The sequence below is a fragment of the Poecilia latipinna genome, unplaced genomic scaffold (assembly GCF_001443285.1).
Source record: "Poecilia latipinna isolate Pla-1442-1.1 unplaced genomic scaffold, P_latipinna-1.0 Scaffold713, whole genome shotgun sequence".
Lineage (NCBI taxonomy): Eukaryota > Metazoa > Chordata > Actinopteri > Cyprinodontiformes > Poeciliidae > Poecilia > Poecilia latipinna.
In genome coordinates this window covers 335504-350921 of record NW_015113329.1, presented here as the reverse complement: position 1 = coordinate 350921, position 15418 = coordinate 335504, and the positions used below count along the sequence as shown (strand labels likewise).

The 15418-nt window shown below is 41.6% G+C and overlaps 1 protein-coding gene across 1 annotated transcript in view; it reads right to left on the bottom strand.

The window, feature by feature from the left end:
* Positions 1-390: 390 nt before the first annotated feature.
* The window catches only part of LOC106955188 (methylcytosine dioxygenase TET1), a 36612-nt gene continuing 21584 nt past the window's right edge, over positions 391-15418 (bottom strand). Inside the window, exons 2-11 of the mRNA XM_015045207.1 lie at positions 7738-9898; positions 7091-7181; positions 5319-5412; positions 4940-5148; positions 4691-4841; positions 4306-4395; positions 3960-4097; positions 3073-3249; positions 2051-2195; positions 391-1962 (exon numbers count right to left, since the gene is read on the bottom strand). Of these exons, the coding sequence (XP_014900693.1) occupies positions 935-1962; positions 2051-2195; positions 3073-3249; positions 3960-4097; positions 4306-4395; positions 4691-4841; positions 4940-5148; positions 5319-5412; positions 7091-7181; positions 7738-9898 (4284 nt within the window). The 3' untranslated portion in view covers positions 391-934. The remainder of the gene's footprint in view (positions 1963-2050; positions 2196-3072; positions 3250-3959; positions 4098-4305; positions 4396-4690; positions 4842-4939; positions 5149-5318; positions 5413-7090; positions 7182-7737; positions 9899-15418) is intronic.

The following is a 15418-nucleotide window of genomic DNA, read 5'->3' as shown; positions in this document are numbered from 1 at the left end:
AGATTAGCGGAGCTGTGGTGACAGCTACAAGGGTCCCCACATCTAACTAACTCTGTTCAGGACCTCACACAGCCTTGGACCGGCTCTGGTGTAACTGAGAACCTACTCCCGATAGTTTCTCATGATTCATTACTTTGGTGAGAACAGAATTTCATTAAATATATGTGTACTCAAACTGAATAAAAAGCTAATTATTGCAGAAATACTGTAAAACAAAACATGGTTAATTTTTAACTGTCAAATTTACTGTATAGTATCTCTGTCAGCACACACAATTCAGGCTTATGCCCTGTTTTTCAAGTTAAGGGAAAGTGCTTTTTAATATGCCATTTATAGCTGTGAATTAAAGAAATAAAATATTTCAATGAAGAAAAAAGTGATTTTTTTTTAAAACCACCAACAGAAGACTGAGGCAGTGAAAGGAAAACGCATAATGCTACATGTGACAATCTGTAGTAAATAAAATTATGTGAAGTAACAAAATTGCTAAACCAAGGTTACAGTGAGAATGGCACCAAAGTACCCTCCTACTGTACAATATAAAGCAGGGTATCATAGACATCTTGCAGTAAACAGGCTTATATCAGAAATTAAATAGAAATTGTTATGATCAGAATAAATAATCACATCTATTTTTGTTCTAAATCATGTGTATAAAACCAGTTTAAAAACATCTTGCTTCAAAGCACCATCTCTTTACATTAAAAACCAGCACCGAAACTCACAGTTGAAAAGCCAACAAACTTTGATCCTTCCCATCACCAAAGATGGCAGACTCTAAGAAGGACAAAGTTAGCAGACAATAGAAAAGTACAATAAAAACAAAAAAACAAAAAAACGACACGATGACGATGAGAGTAGCCGATTGAAGGTGAATGAGGTAAGGCAGAACCACGGTGTAGGAGTTTCAAGTGAGTCTGTTGAAACATGCCGACTAAGACCAGCGATTGTAAGGGCCCGTCACATGTGTAAGTGCATAAGGAGACACGGTGATGACGCCGCCTGTCGGCGCAGTGAAAGCCTGCCGTGTTGGGACATTCATTACCCTTCTTGCCTCCGCTGTCTCTTTATCCTCGTCTTCCTCTCCCTCCCCGCCCCCTGATGTTTTTCTGTTCTTCCCCGCATCGCCGCTTCCCTCCATCCTCAGTCTCTCCGCCTCCTCCTCCCGCTCCCGCTCCCGCTTGGCCATCTTGGCGTCCCACATCGCCATCCCGTGGCCTGGCTCGTTCAGGGCTTTGTGCTGGTAGAAGACCAAGGAGATGCGAGTTGGGTGGCGGCGGTTCGGCTTGAGGATGGGGGTGGTGGCGTGGAGCTCGCGGCGCGCGCACTCAATCAGGATTGAGCCGTGTGACGGCGCCACAGCAACGCCGCCAATGTCCTCGTCCAGGAAGTTGTGCTCGCTGTCGGACCACACCTCTTCCTGCTTTGCCTGTTGCGGTTCTTCGAGCGGCGGGGCTTGTAAGGGGAGAGACTGGCCTGGAGGGAAGTCGTGACCCCTGACCTCTCCTGCAACATCTTCTGCAGCCCGAAGAAGTCCATTGAGCCTGCCGAAGAGGCCCTCAGAGGTAGGTCTGGCAGAGAAAGAGGAGGGGGACAGTCTGTGCAGAGCGGAGCAGTGCATCTCGCTGGGCTCAGCTTTAAAGGGAAAGTCGTTGTTGAGGTTCTGTGGAGGTATACGTTCTAGTAAAGCACCCTGCTCACCAGAAGCTGGAGTTAAACCACTCATAGTGGCACCAGCAGTATGGTAGCCGACAGCTACGCCGTTATGCTTAAACTGAAGGTTTGATACGCTGTGGTGGCTGGAGGGGAGGACCTCCCGCTGCGAAGCGATCCCCGCCCCCGGAGAAGAGCAGCTGCTGACGCTGTGGCTGTAAGCAGCGGCTTGATTTCTCTCCGGTGTGGCTCTGCCAACACTGGTGGGTCTCGGTGGTACTCCATAAGCGCTGTAGAAGCCTTGAGGCTCTTTTTGGGGAAAACAGACGGCATGTGTTTTCATTGTAATTTTCTTACAAAAGCAAAAACGTTCGGATGATTAGATGTGCCGTACTACCTTTATTGGGGGTTTCAGATTTGACTTTCCCAGGAGTGAGAGATGACATGCCGAGCTTCTTCTCCATCTTCTCTGCCTGCGCCTTCAGACGAGCTTCCTGTCTTATCTTACGAGCAGATTTCACAGGCTCAGCCAGCAGGCGCACCTGAAAACAAATGGACCCAATAAATACAAAAAAACTAAACAAAACAAAAAACATTTAAACATAATTTTTCACAGTCAATTAAAAAAAATTTGCCCCTGAATCTAAGTTGGATTTATTATGAGTTATGAAAATTAACTGGAACGCCAATCCCAAAGTCAGACTTCTCATTCTGAAAGTCATAGAAGTTTTCAGAAGTCTCGCAACAACAATACTAAGCTGTAGTGTAAAACATGTAAGAGTGTATCTGAAGCCAGTGTTGCACATAGCGCCTTCAGCTCTAAACTGAATGAATTAAAAGTGATGCTTACATGTGGAATGTGCAGCGTAAAACAATTTTAATTTGCAAAAAGGGAAAACCATGTATCATTTCCCTACTACTCCACAATTATCTGCAACTTTATGTTGTTCTGTTACATGGACTCCTCAAAAATATACAACATTTGCATGGGATAAAAATTGCAACAGGATATAAAAAGATTTAAGGGGTTAAAGTACGACTGGAACCAAACATGGACCGTTGACCGTTCTGCTTCTACGCACCACAAATCTGGATCAAGTTTCCAGAAAACTGCAAAAGAGCTGAAACACTGAGTTCCTACTAAAAACCCACCTGTTTAGAATTGTTTTTGAATAATAATAAATGAAACATTGACCAATATATTTGATGTGTATTGATGATTTCGATAATGGCATTCATCAAAATGTAACGTGTGTTATTGGTCTTCTCAGTTGTTGACTGTATGGCGTCTTTTATGACTTTGTATATTTGTGTTTTTATGATGTAAAGCACTTTGAACTGCCTTGTTGCTGAAATATGCTATACAAATGAACTTTTTCTCCCCCTAAACATTTGAGCAGAGCTTAACTGACCACTTACCTCTCTGGGGAAGGAGGAGAGAACATGCAAAGCTCCACTCCGGATCTTGGCCCACTGGCCTTCAACCTGACCAAACTCGTCTTTGTCAGAGATCTTGTACAGTGGGAGCACATGAAGCTGTTCATCCTCAGGTATATTCCGCACCGCACGGTTATCTTCCTTTGTTAAAGTGCAAACCTGAAAAAGCACACCAGGCAGAGGTCAAGAGTTTCATTTCTTTCTGAAAAATATGACACTGGTTGACTTCTTCTAAGGCGTGAAATGATTGGTGTCAACTTGAATTACAGGACACCAGCTATTGTAAAAAAAGCGAGCCCTTTTTTTTCCTTGTAATTTTTGAAAAAATACAGACCAGTGACACAATGAAAACTGGTTGTGATCCACCTATATAAAAGTACATTCATGTTTTTTAATTCCTCAAACAAGATTCAAATCTAGATCCATTTGTGAATCAGAGGCAATATTTACAGACATTCCCTTCCTGATATGGTTGAGATTTGAGAAGAAGAATTAGCAAATATTTCAGTCTCCACATGTCCAAAGCTGATGGAGACATTAGCCAAAAAAAAAAAAAAAAAAAAAACTTGCTATCTATAGCTGCTTCAAGGAAGTAGTGATTCAGGGGCACTTGAAAAAAAAAAGAATCCATGCCTCCCTTTTCAGATTTTTATTTGTTGAGAAAAACTGGAACCATGAGTCAGTCCCCTTCCACTTTACAGATACGCAGTAGTTCACGTTGATCTATTACAAAAAATGACCAACATAACACAATAAAGTTTGTGGTTTGAATTAGTCAAAAATTGAAAAAGTCCAAGAGATGCTAATACTTTTGTAAAGCACAGCCAGCATTGCCTAAGAGTAACCAGCAGTTCTGACTGAGCGCTTACCACGGTGCTGCCGTTGTTCATGTTGCTGGTGTCTTTGTGAGCGTGAGCGCAGAAATCTACGCAAGCTGTGACCCCTGAAAAAGGACGACCCTCCATCCTGCCCAGCCGGCAAGCGTCCCCTGCAGCCTCGCACTCCACCTGTGAAAGGCAGGAGGAAAATAAGACACTCGAAAAGTGCTATCGGAAAAAAAACTGGGGCAAATTACAAGGCTGCATGTAAACATTCTCTAGTCCACTGATGATGGTCCAGAAGACATTGAATGAATAAATAAAAGTAACAGAGTCAGCAAAAGTTTCAAAGCGACCCCAATTGTAGCTATTATTCTGCAGTTTCAATGTTTCATACCTGGTTCTGGAATGCCACTGGAGCCAGCTTTTTGTAGAGTGGAGCGAGATCAGTGGCCAAACTCTGAAGGTTGCTCTCAATCTTCGCCTCCTAAAAATAACAAATTTAGGATTTGTTTCTTTGGTTGCTGAAAAATGACTTGTTTGATGCTTTCTTTTTATGTCTTCTAATGTAATACTCAACGCTGGCCACTAGGGGGCAAAATGCTGGAATACATTTATGTACATTTATAGCAAATTAAAGAGTGAAGTGCATTTGATTATACAAACAAACATACACCGATGACACAGACAACACATTATGACAACAAACAGTGGAGTGACGGTTTCTAGCAGTATTTTAGGAGCTATAATCGACTGAAAAACTGATGAAAACATCCTCTAACCTCCTCTCGGAGGTCTCCAAGCAGACGAAACTTGCGGGGCACTTTGCTGCGGGCAAACTTGCAGCCATTGAAGTACATGCTCCAGGAACAGCCAAAGGAGAACGAGGCTCCGCAGGTGTCAGGGTTCAAACCCTGGCATGCACACGTTCGACTGCAGGGACAGAAAGGCTCGATCAGAGACGGAAAAGAAATGGTCGGGATGAAACAGCTCAACAGGAAAATAGCGGGTAAAAAGAAAAAGCAACACACTCTTCGTTGAGGGCACAACGGCGACTGGTGGGGGAGCCGTATTTAAAGAGAGTCTCTGTGAGGTCTTGGTAAAGGTGGTCCGCCACCGTTCGAGGGATTCCCTCCCACGCCAGGATGAGGATCACCAACACAGCCGTGTCGCAGTAGTGGCCCGGTCTTTGTCGGACCAAGCACAGCAACTTCTCCTCTTCGCTCCCACGTCGGATCACCTGGTGGGTGGATCGGGATGTGACAAGTCAGATGGCGAGCAGAGACCGCACACACACACAAAATCACGGTTCAGAAGGAAGAAGCCGTTTTCCTTAAACACACAACTGGCGTCAACATGTAATCAAGGTGAGAAAATGATGGGATTATGAGCTTCACAGCAATCACACACCCATTTAGCTATGGGACACCCCTGGGAGCTCTTGCCCTCTTTCCCAGTGTAAACAACAACTTCCACCCTCACTGCGTTTCCTTTGGCACCATACCTGTGAGCAGAAAAACAAACATGTCATCCTCTGCATGTAACGCAATAACCCAGTATAATCCTGTAATCCATATCCAGATGTCACTAAATTTAAATATTTTTTTTCATAAACATAATTTCTAGAGCTTTTCCCTTTTTTTCCCCAATTCTAGATATTTCTGACAAAATAAGATTTATCTAAAGTCTTTCTATCCAGAGGCTCCACGATGCTAAAGTTGGCTTCTAATTCGGAAGTGTAGTAAATGAATATTTCACAGTTTTCTTGGTATCTGGAACAACTGAGATCAGCTCTGTCTCTATTTCTGTTAATCAATAACATTTGAAATCAGATTTAAATTATTCAACACTAATTCCAGACTTTTGAAGTACAGTTGCTGGCTGTTTATTTGTAGGAGTCTGTAAAGAATATTTGTTTCAAACTCTTTTTTTTGGCATTGAAAACAAACAATTTATGAACCACATATCTCTGTCTAAAATCTAGTTAACAACTAAGATTTTAAGCAATTTAGAGGCCAAGAAAGGCAGTGACATGTGCCTATTTTTTTTTTTTTAATTTTTGAATGAGTATTAATTGGTCAAGCTTTCAAAATAAAAATGCTGCTGTATTATTGGTCTGACGTGGCAAATCAAAGAAAATAAACACAACTTTATAATTGCAAAAAACACTGTATTTTTAAGAAGGTTCAATGTTTATCTTTTTGAAAATAGGATATGGAATAATATTTAATATGCTTTGACTGAAGTCAATAGCTTAAACGTAATGATCATAACCATTATTATGATCATTAGTAGTAGTAATATTGGTAATATAATATCCCAATATTAACAAATTTAAAATCTGCCCTTTATTAGTCAGAAAGTTAGTTGGCAGACAAAACCCACAATCCACGCTTGTAATTTTAGTGCTAACAGTAACCTCACTTAGCATAATGCAAATAGGCAACTACTTGCAGAGAAGAAGTCATGTTATTTCCTTTTTGAAGTAAGGAAAATAAGACATCATAAAACAAGACAGAAACCCTTTTTTGTGCAGTTAAAAAAAAATAAAAAATCCAAAAACCAGCAACATTTAACGCTCAGTGCTCCTGAGAGGTAAATATATCATCTGAGTCTTTAACACCAGAGATAACTGATTTGGTTTTAATGGTAATTTCATTTTAATACAGTAAAACCAACTAAGAAATGTAATTACGGTTATATTAAACCTTTTCATTCCTAGCACCTGGCTTCGCATAGTTTCTATTTGTCGCCACAGTAGGTCTCGTCTGGGGGTCAGACCACATTAACCACACTTCATTAAACTGATACTTCTTACATTAGTTTACACATCCTCTCCCTGCATCCTGACTCTATCGGCTACTATAAATTCTCTCAACATTGTAATTATTTATTATTGTTCCAGTAAGAACGTGCTGTAACTTGGACAGTGATGGAGCCAAGGACCTTTGAAACAAGCTGTCACCTAAGCTTATGGCCCCCTGGTCTCAGCTTTACGGTTTCTTGTTTCAGCACGCTGTGTGTTTCTGTGTTTTTGTGCACATGTGTTGTAGCGTGACACTTAGAGCGAGTGTTAAAATACCTTAACCAAACTTCCTTCTTATTCAGAGTAGTTGTAACATAGCTGTTTACTTCTTGTGACCGGGAGGTTCTCAAAGTTTCGGTAAAGCAATTCAATGTACCTGTTTTCCATCATTTCCCTTACGGCGGCAACGTTGGGTCCTGCCCCAAGGTGAGTGTAGTAAGGGCCTTCCTCCTTTTCAATAACTTGGTCTGTGGAAAAAACAGACACCTTATGGCTAAAGACACGAATTCAGCATTCAAAAGTGTTCATGCAGATCCAAACATGGCAGAGAAACACAGTATTAATATGGACGAAGTGTAAATTGCAAAATTCACACCCCTTGAACTACAGTAATACTGTTTATAAAAGTGCAATCACAAAGCAACTGACTGGAAGAAATATTTAGTAGGGCACTCTGCTAGCCAAATATATTTGGCCTGTTGATTGGTCTTTAAATGGCTTTGTTTTCCACGTCAAATGGACATTTTTAGTGGCTGAAATGCTTAACCTCACAGAGAGTAGTGAGCAAATTAGAAAGACTGAAAAAGAAAGAGATGAGTCAGGAAATTGTCGGTAACTGCAATTGATACAGATATTGTCGCCACCTTGAGCATTTATGTTCTCCTATATTCTTAAACCTGTCTTATGTGATATACAGACATTTTAAGGCCAATGTGAATTTGTTGTACTTCTTATTCCACAACTTTACTATTCCTTTAATGAGTTCCATTATGTTGTGAATGATACAAAGCAGAGCTAACTCACCCACACAGTGACAGGAAGGAAGATCTGCCAGTTTTTTGGAAGGTGTACTGAGCAGGTTCTTGATGGGGGTATCCAGGAAACTCATCGGAGACTCCAGAAAGCTGTTGACACCATTCCTGGTTGGAGTGGACTCTACAGGGTGAGCCCCGTCAGTCGCTGTGGACAGGACAGTGACGGACCCGGACGTCTCTAGCTTATAGTAGTTCTGTTGGCTTGGAGGAGGGGAGTCAGGAGGCCCTGAGAAGCCGTTGCTCAGAACACGGAACCCATTGACGTTGCTAGTAAAAGCTGGTTTTGCAGGGCTGGCGATAGGATGAGTGCCGTGCTGAAGCTCGCCAGCAGGCGGCGCTACCTGAGATAACACGTGGCTCTCTGCTGGTCCCGCAACGAAACCATTGCATTGATTGTGTGGGAGAGGCAGACCATTAGGAAGCGACCACTGGTGGTTTTCTCCAGCACCAGTGTGGTTCGTGGTGAACAGATTGTTGGGATTCTGAGACAAACTTGTATTGTGAATGTTACTTTGATGGATCAGTTGCCTCCTTCCTTCTTGAGCCTCAGCCAAGTATTTCTTCAAATCAATTTGAGCCAACGGCAAAAAGAAATTGTTCTTGGGTTGACGACTCGATTTCCCGTGTGGGAGACCATTCTGGCCTCGGCTCCTGTGAGGCGTCTCCCCACCCTGCCCGGTCCTACGACTCGCTCCCTCCTGTAATCCATCGCTTTTCCTCTTCCTGGGCTTGGACGGCGTAGTTTTGGTCTTTTTTAAGGGAGGCTTTTTCTGACAGGGGCTTTGCTGGGATTTGTAGTTGTACTTTATAGCTGAAACAGGTGTTCCCTTAGGGGGGCCGTTGTCGGACTGTTGATTGTGCCGCGCCTGGATGATGAAGGCCAGATCCGCCAGCTGAGCTGCCACTTCTTCCTCGTCCCTGTTCCTCCTCATTTTAATGACGCACCTTTCCCTGTCCTCTCCTAACCGCTCATGACCCCTGCTGGAGTCCTTATAGCTACACTGTGAATGGATGACATAAGGAGACTGACTCTGGTTTGTCCCCCTGCAGTTTGAGGGCATTTCTTCGACAGAAGGCTTTGTGTCAGAGCTCAGCCTTCTGGAGCACTGAATGACATTCCCCTGCCTGGCCACAGGAGGGCGTATCACTGAAGTCTGGTGTAGCGGTGAGCTGATGACCGAGACTTTGTTGTAGTGGATGGCTGATGCACGTTTAGCTGCTTGCTGTGCAGGATTTGTGTGGAAACCTGGGGAACTGGAGGAAATGGGGTGTTCACCATTACTTTCAGCTTTAATGGGACCTGAGGGGCTTTGTGGTATTACCGCCAATTGAGTCAAGGCCTCGATAGCAATAGCCTGATCAAAACTAAGGTTTCTCCTCTCCGCCAAGGACTGCACACTGGGTAACAGGACACTTTGAGGAGGTTCACTTTTGATGGGTTGGGGAGTCCTTTGCAAATTAGCAGGAGTGCTTTTCTTCAACTCATCTTTTTCTGTTTTGACAAAGTGCAAATCTGGCGGTTCTGTCTTAATGGAGCACAGAATGGAAGAACGTGTACCGAGAAGTTTCTCCTCTAGTCCCTTCCTCTCTGTGACGGACAGGCAGACAACTGCTGCCAACATCGACAGAGGATCTTCGCACATATCGTCGTCTTGCCTAGTCAGCTGCGTGGTAGTCTGCTCAGTGATCCACAGCCACGGCTCTTCCAGTTTGATCTTCTTTAGTGGAAGTGACACATCATCTGGAGACGCCTTTGGCCCGTTCTCTGAGTTGTCTTTTGGGATTGTGGCAATAATAGTCCTTTGAAGCTCCGATGCCATTGAAGTCCTTTTACATGCTGATTTCAGATCAGACTGAGACCCATTGGTCATATTAGCACCGTTAGGCTTTGTAAGACTCCCATCAGAACCATTCTGATGAGTCACAGAAGAGCATATGTGGCGATGAAGTGCAGAATTGGTCAAATCCATCTCTGACTCTCTTTTAATAAGTGCTGGCTTTCCACTGTGGTTGGCGAAGGGCTGGACAATGACGGGAGATTGAGTGTGAGGTATGTGGTCATCCTCCTCCTCGTCCTCCTCCGCTGCCATGTAGGTATCATCCATCTGTTCCTTGCCTTTGCCATTTATTGAGCCGATTTCAGGAGCCACCTGAGAAGCAGAGGAGAAACATGAAGAAGAAAGCTGACTCAACGATCTCTGGCAGAAATCAGTGATTTAGCATGAGTAAAAATACAGTGTGAATTTCAAAGCATCAAATCATATTCTTGTGCTAGATTGGCTCAGTCATATCCAGACTTACAAAGACGTGAAAACTGAAACAAAATCCACAAAATCTCTTGCTTGAGCTCGAACTATTTTGCAAACGAAAATAGGCCAAAACGTCAGTTTCTAGATGCAGATACATTTCAGGTTTTGAGATGAATGAACACTTTTGTGAAGCTGGATATTTAAAAGCATTTGTCCACAGCTGAGGTGAAGATTCAGGTATCCTGCAGAGTGCAGAGAGAGGTACTGACCCTGAGGTAGCCAAGAGCTACTAAGTAAACATTTTAAAAACACCCGCACCTCATGACATCGCTGCTATCTGAGGTTCGCTGAGTTCATGTGTGCAGCATGCATGCACAAGTTGTGTTTGACGCTTTACACAGAGGTGTTTCCTTGAGCATGCCATAAAAATGTGCAAATTTACGCAGCCATTCACACAGACTATGTCAGCCCATGTGCATACAGTCATGTGAGTGGTGCAGTGCAGCTTTTCACATCATTCAAGACTATTGACGACAAAAAGTGTAACAGTACTCCAAAGGTCCAAAGTACCAATGCACATTGATTGCCCACCAAAAGCCAAGGCAAACACACACTCAACGTAATCTGTGACTACATGCAAACAATCATTTCCCCATTTTATAGTGTCTGTGGAGGTTTTGTGTTGTTCTAGATGTTATCTTAGGACCAAGGCAGACATATTTTTATTCTAAAAATGTGGACTAAATATTGTTGAGAGTTTTGTACAAATATTTCTTGTTTCTCATCCTCTTGACTCAGGCCTGAAAATGTGACATGGCTTGAAACAGCACAGGCCTTTATATAAGATTCAGATCTGCATCCTTCAGCAAGGGAAGTATGACTAAACATGCAGCAGGAAACAAAACTTTTTGAAAAGCACCAATAATGTGCTAAAGCTAAGCTGCAGATAGAATTTATAACTGGAGGTTACAGTGTAATATCATAACCTGTGTCGTACACAGTTTTGTAAGCCCCATGTTCAAGCTAATGAACTAGCAGGACAGCAGGGGTGCGCGGGTTATGTTCTTCATCACTTTTTTACCTGGCATAAACTCTCATTAAACTCCACGGTCACTGATTTAGAACTGTTTGGAGAGGGAGATATGCACACCAGCCTTACAGCCTCTCAATACAAACCAGACGCCTTTGAACTAACAGAACAAATAGGAAACACATGTGCTGACCACATAATTATGTTTTTTATCAACATTTTTCCATCTGGGTCAAGTTGACTCTGATGCTCTATTACAACAGTGGGGCGCTTTTACTGTATTGCAGTGGATCCAAAAAGAAGTCAAAGAGATTTTTAGCTATATATCATGAACAGCGCTATCATCTGAACATAAAGCTGGCCTGCTGTAAGCAACTCAGAAATGTCCTGTTTGTGATGTACACAGTGTGTTTTGTTTTATGGAGGCATGTGGTGTACAAAGAATTGAGCCTTGTGATGTCCCACATGTGATCACTTCAGGGTCGCCATGCGTTCAGATGAATATTCACTGTAAAAGCTTACATTCACTCTCCATGGGCTTGAATGCAATATTATTGTTAGACGTTTAAAGATGAATTTGAATTGGTGGAGTTCACTCATTAAACCACATGCTGTCCTGCTTCAGGCATAGAGCCCAAACTTTCATTAGAATCGAGGTTAGGGCTTTGGAAGTCCGTTCCAGAAGTCGATCTGGTCTTTTTAAAACATCCTTGGATCTATGTTTCGGAGTATTTTTTTCTTCTAGGAACACCAGCGTCTGTGTAAGTTTTAACAACATGACCCAAACGTCCCCCTCGGATGTCAGGAAATTGGTTCGGATGCTGAGAAACCACTAAGGATCCAATCTGTCATAAACTGGAAACTGCTTGAACACCGTTGTTGCCGTCTACAGTGTTACGAAGGTTGCTGACCAAAAGATTTTTCACTCTGCTCCAAAACGGACACATTCAAGTGCAGATGAAGTTTCAGTGTCGTCTGTGTTTTACAACAAGTCGTATATAAACAGACCAAGAAATAAAATTGTGGCCATGTGTAGCCTTAATTGGTCTGTAACACATTGAAATGCACAGTACGTTCTGACACCTTTCTGTCAGAAACAGCATTAACCTTTATTGCAGTTTTAGCTGCAGCAGCTTGTCTGGCGGAGCGGGCCAGCTTTCACGCCCCCAGTGCATCAGTGAGTCTTGGCTGCCAATTCATCAATTCCTTCCGTGGAAAACAGACAGACAGATACTGGCCATGGCTGACTGGGAAAACACCCAACAAGAGCTGCAGATTTAGAGATGCTCTGACCCAGTCATTGGCTCCATCACATTTTGGCCCCTGCCAAACTCACCCAACTCCTTATGTTTGGCCATTTGTTTTTAACATCAATTCTAAAGGCAAATGTTTACTTGTTGTCTCATATGGACATATAATTATCTCCTCATGATGAAGGATCATTGGGAATATTTACTTTACCTGTCAGTGGTTATGAAGTTACGCCTGATCACTGTATGTTTCCCATTACTGTGTTTATCTCCACTAAATGTGTCTCTATATTGAAAGTGAACAATCAGAATTGTTTAGGTTTTATTGGTTATGATTATAATAAAGAGCGACGTTGATAGAACAAAGGACAACACTAATATCTGAAGTCAAGAAGGAGTGTCTACATCTATATCAGTAAGACATCAGTTAATCCCATGATAAATTGAAGTGAGTTTGATCATTTCCATTTCAATAATTTACATTTTCTACCTCGTAATCAATTTCATTTATGATTTTAGTTGTGTGTGGTTTTTATTTCCATTTTCATGTTATTATTCTTGGTCATTTTAGTTATTTATTTACTTTTTTTGGGATATTTAAAATATCTTCCAGCGCCAGTGTTATGGCTTATTTACACAATTAAGGTAGATTTATCTTTGAGAGGGTGAAGTTGTATTATTATGACATTGTCATTGTATTACTTGAAAATGCTTTCAAAACATTATTTTTATCACAACAATTTCTGGGACAATTTATTGGCCAGCAAAATTGCTGTAATGACAGGCCTATGTTTCTGTAATGATATATATATATATATATATATATATATATATATATATATATATATATATATATATATATATATATATATATATATATATTTTTTTTTTTTTTTTTGCTGGCTGACCAAATTGTGTTGCAGATGACATCTATTCCTATTGAACAATAATAAAAATTGAAGACAGTTTGATGCTTTGAGGACGCCCATGAACGTGCAGAAAAAAGGCACACAACAAGAAAAGGAGGAGGAAGAGCTAGGGTGTCACAACTTGCTGTTTTCAATGACAAAGCAGCTCTGGCTTTCTCCCAGCACTGCAGCAGCCTCACACGTGTCATAATGCATGCACATGCAACAATTCACGCATCGGACTTTTTATAATCTTAAAACGACATCAGAGCAGAGCTGCTGCTTTTCATTATCTTATATTAAGCTTTATGATTACAGAGAGCCAAATGGAGGATGTAAATGAGGAGTCATGTGTTCTCATTTAGCCACTGGGTCTCTGGAGGGAGAGTTGGATCTGTGATGTGTTAGAACTGTGTTTCTGTGCTGAGCTGCCTCAGGGTGTCTGAAGTAACTCTTACTCTGAAGTATTACTCTGTTTGAGAAGCAAACACATTCTTGTTAGATTTTTTTTTTATTAGTCCAAGCGCTGAGCCAGTCATACAGTAATTTCAGTGGGCTAACATCAGAGGTGCCCTGATTTGTAAATGGCAAATATCATTGTATTACAGGTTCATTAAATCATAAATATTAAAAGTATGAAATATAAATCAATCATAATCAGCCATTGCATTGTTTTCCATAGTAATACATTATTTTGATCCCAAAAAAGCTTTTATATCCTCCTCTTGTAGAAGCAGGATGTGAGCACCATATATCTATGATGACACACAGATGTAAAAAGGACATGGAATTTTTTCCAGGAATATTTTGTAAAATTTCTAAACGCAGTTAAAAACACTGCTGCATAGCTCAAGGAGTGGTGGCTTCTAATATGTTTGGCCATATGGGCGGTTGCCCAGGATGGCATTAAAAAGGGCGATGCTCAATCACCACGTATAGCTAATCGATCGGGCAAACATCTTTTATGAGGAGAATGCACTCAAATGTGTTGCTTAAAACTCCCCTCTTTGCTTTGAACATGGAGGTTAATTTACATTATCTCTGAGCGAGTGTACTGCATTTATTACCAACCTAGAACCTCAGATAATTTCTCTTAATGTAATTAGTTGTAGAGTGATATTAGGAAAGCCTCAACCAGAGCAATGCAATGCTTTCTTTTACAGTAGGTTTTACTGTATATCTGTCCACTGTTAGCACAATACGTCTTAAACAGTCGTAAACAGTCCACTCGCATATTTAGCAACAATTATTAGCTTCAGCTGGAACAGGTTTACTTTAGATGGACAAAGAGAGTGTGAGCAGCATGAAAGGCGACACCTTGGAATGATGCTTTAAAATTTCATTAATATAAAGTGCGCTATTCTGGTGGGAGTTGTTGGGGGCAACTTGGCCATGCATTTCTTTTCATGTCAAAGTAACAATGCTGTCCAGAACTGAGTAGAGTTTTAAAATTATGAATTACAATTTTGGTTACAAGCAGTCATTTGATACTAGTATTTTACAGGCAGACTGGTCTCTTCATAAAGCACTTTTTTTTTATCCCTGCGTGGGTTCTCATGTTGTATGTCTCCAATCTATTGTTTTCAGACAACATTTCTCCTGATGTGAACAGATCACCACATAAATCTTCACCGTCAACTTAAATACAAGCTGGAAAGTCTGCGGTTACTACTTCTGTTTCTGACGGCCATCGTCTCATGCATTGATATCAAATTGTGGTGTTACAAGTAAATCTGCTGTATTCTCAACTGTCTTGTGTTTGCTTTTGAAAGTATTTCTCGGTGGAAATTAATGCAACTACATGAGCTGCGTGCCAAAAACACAACCCAATACAAAAAGTTGTAAAAATGCCAATACGCTCCTTTTAAGGGAATGACTAACGCAGGCAAGAGCAGCTAAGGACGAGAAGCTCGTGCACACAAATATGCATTTAGAGGCTTAACAAGCAACGAAAGCGTGACCACTTTGTGATTGCTAACAAGCCAGAGTGTCTCAAGAGAGTCATGTGTCTTCGAGCAGGTTTGCACGAGTTTGTTTCCATTTGCAAAAGAACAGCGTAAAGACAAATTCAACCAATTTACTGGGAAAGGCAAACATCTTAAATTAAAAAACTCACATTCAGCTGTCCTCGTCTTCCTTACTTTGTGGCTGCGCAGAGATCACACTGCTGGAGCTGTCACTTTACAACACTAAGAGTGAAACAATGAAAAAGCATGCTTCCTTCCTGGCTTAC